This window comes from Callionymus lyra, chromosome 15 (genome assembly GCF_982586985.1).
Source record: "Callionymus lyra chromosome 15, fCalLyr1.hap1.1, whole genome shotgun sequence".
Classification (NCBI taxonomy): domain Eukaryota; kingdom Metazoa; phylum Chordata; class Actinopteri; order Syngnathiformes; family Callionymidae; genus Callionymus; species Callionymus lyra.
The window spans coordinates 6,084,709-6,087,692 of record NC_141832.1 but is presented as its reverse complement, the minus strand read 5'-3'; the positions used below and the strand labels follow the sequence as shown (position 1 = coordinate 6,087,692).

At 43.1% G+C, this 2,984-nt stretch overlaps 1 protein-coding gene across 1 annotated transcript in view; it reads left to right on the top strand.

The window, feature by feature from the left end:
* The first annotated feature begins 764 nt into the window (after positions 1–764).
* The window catches only part of nags (N-acetylglutamate synthase), a 9,918-nt gene continuing 7,698 nt past the window's right edge, over positions 765–2,984 (top strand). Inside the window, exon 1 of the mRNA XM_087809920.1 lies at positions 765–1,204. Coding sequence (XP_087666046.1) covers positions 821–1,204 — 384 coding nt within the window. The 5' untranslated portion in view covers positions 765–820. The remainder of the gene's footprint in view (positions 1,205–2,984) is intronic.

Genomic DNA, 2,984 nt, shown 5'->3' with positions numbered 1-2,984 from the left:
GTTAAAGTAACATTTGAATCAGTTAAAGTAACATTTGAATCAGTTAAAGTAACATTTGAGTGAGTTAAAGTAACATTTGAAAATGTTTGAGTTAAAGTAACATTTAAAAATGTTTGAGTTAAAGTAACATTTGAGTGAGTTAAGGTAACATTTGAGTGAGTTAAAGTAACATTTGAGTGAGTTAAAGTAACATTTGAGTGAGTTAAAGTAACATTTGAGTGATTTAAAGTAACATTTGAGTGAGTTAGAGTAACATTTGAGTGATTTAAAGTAACATTTGAGTGAGTTAAAGTAACATTTGAGTGAGTTAGAGTAACATTTGAGTGAGTTAAAGTAACATTTGAGTGAGTTAAAGTAACATTTGAGTGAGTTAAAGTAACATTTGAGTGAGTTAAAGTAACATTTGAGTGAGTTAAAGTAACATTTGAGTGAGTTAAAGTAACATTTGAGTGAGTTAGAGTAACATTTGAGTGAGTTAAAGTAACATTTGAGTGAGTTAAAGTAACATTTGAGTGAGTTAAAGTAACATTTGAGTGAGTTAAAGTAACATTTGAGTGAGTTAAAGTAACATTTGAGTGAGTTAAAGTAACATTTGAGTGAGTTAAAGTAACATTTGAGTGAGTTAGAGTAACATTTGAGTGAGTTAAAGTAACATTTGAGTGAGTTAAAGTAACATTTGAGTGAGTTAGAGTAACATGCTAGTGAAGCTAACTAGCCTAACTAAACCTGCTGATGATGTAACTCCATCACCTCCCCCTGAAACACGAGCCTCAGCAGCTGCAGCTCCACCGGCTTCTCTCGGCTCCAGGTTCCTCCCAACATGGCCAACATTAACGGCGGCTCCTCCGGCTGCCGCGCTATAGTTCTGGCGGGGAAGTACCTGTCGAGCCCGTCCGCTCCGGTTCTGACCCGGGGTCACCAGAACCGCCAGCAGAAGCAGCGGAGGATGTTCGCGTCGCAGCGGCGCTCCGTGAGCTCTGACGCGGCGGGAGCCACAGGAAAGTCCGCGGCTTCATGGGCCCAGCCGGAGGTCACGGGGTACATCCCCGCCGCGGACCGGCACGTCCCGGTCCGGAACCTCATCTACCGGGACGTGAAGGCGTTCCTGAACGAGGTGGGGGGGAACCCTCAAGAAGCCCGGTACTGGCTGACCCAGTTCCAGAACGCGACCGCGACCCACTCCCCGGCATTTGCGGTTCTGGAGGTGAGTTCTGGTCCGGACGGTGCAGGAGGAACTTGTGGACTTGAGTTGAGACTATAGTTCAAGCATCTGGTGCTGGTTGTGATGAAAGCACAATAAAACTTGTTATCATCACAGTTAGTGTCAATGATCGTGTAATAAACGTTAAACTGGTGCAGAAGAACCGAACCGATGGTTCTGGTTCGTGGTCTTGTTACGCAACATGAAGGCAGAAGGTTCTGGTGTCAGGTTCTGCCCTCACAGGGCTCAGTGGTCTTTGTGCAGACCCTAGTGACCGTTAGAGAGATCGCTACGTGGAAAGTTCCGGGACATTCCTGCTCCTGCAGCATAATGGAAGTAGATCAGTGTCATCAGAATATTGAATAGAATTCTATTATTTGTTATTATTTTAGTTTTAATGATTCAATATTTGTTGTATTTTAATGATTCACTATTTGTTATATTTTAATAATTCAATATTTGTTGTATTTTAAAGTCAATTATTCAATGTTTTTTAATTTGAAGCGTTTTAAATCCAATATTAAAAAACACAAAGTCTTTTAAATTCATCATAACAAAAGCAAAAGCAACCGATCACCGAGTTACTGGATCATCTACAGTGTGTGGTGTGTTGGGAACATGGAGCATCAATGCTCCTCCCATGATGCAACACTGTCATCAGTGAACACATGCAGCGTCAATGCTCCTCCCATGATGCAACACTGTCATCAGTGAACACATGCAGCGTCAATGCTCCTCCCATGATGCAACACTGTCATCAGTGAACACATGCAGCATCAATGCTCCTCCCATGATGCAACACTGTCATCGGTGAACACATGCAGCATCAATGCTCCTCCCATGATGCAACACTGTCATCAGTGAACACATGCAGCATCAATGCTCCTCCCATGATGCAACACTGTCATCAGTGAACACATGCAGCGTCAATGCTCCTCCCATGATGCAACACTGTCATCAGTGAACACATGGAGCATCAATGCTCCTCCCATGATGCAACACTGTCATCAGTGAACACATGCAGCGTTAATGCTCCTCCCATGATGCAACACTGTCATCAGTGAACACATGGAGCATCAATGCTCCTCCCATGATGCAACACTGTCATCAGTGAACACATGCAGCGTCAATGCTCCTCCCATGATGCAACACTGTCATCAGTGAACACATGCAGCGTCAATGCTCCTCCCATGATGCAACACTGTCATCAGTGAACACATGCAGCATCAATGCTCCTCCCATGATGCAACACTGTCATCAGTGAACACATGCAGCGTCAATGCTCCTCCCATGATGCAACACTGTCATCAGTGAACACATGCAGCGTCAATGCTCCTCCCATGATGCAACACTGTCATCAGTGAACACATGCAGCATCAATGCTCCTCCCATGATGCAACGCTCACAGACTCAGGGACTCATTCATTCCTCGTGTTATTAGACTTTATGATTCTGAGTTTGTTTTTGTTCTTAATTACATCTTGCACTTTGTTCTTGTTATTGTTCTGTGTTGCTGTGGAGCTTGAAGAACAATTTCCTAAGGAGACCTGCAGGGGATTGATTTTTGTTTGAACTTTTTTTTAAACATCCATCCATCCATCCATCCATTTATCCATCCTGTTACACACGCGCATAACAAACCCAGTTACACACACACGTATAACAAACCTTGTTACACACGCGCATAACAAACCCTGTTACACACACACGTATAACAAACCTTGTTACACACACGTATAACAGACCCTGTTACACACACACGTATAACAAACCCAGTTACACA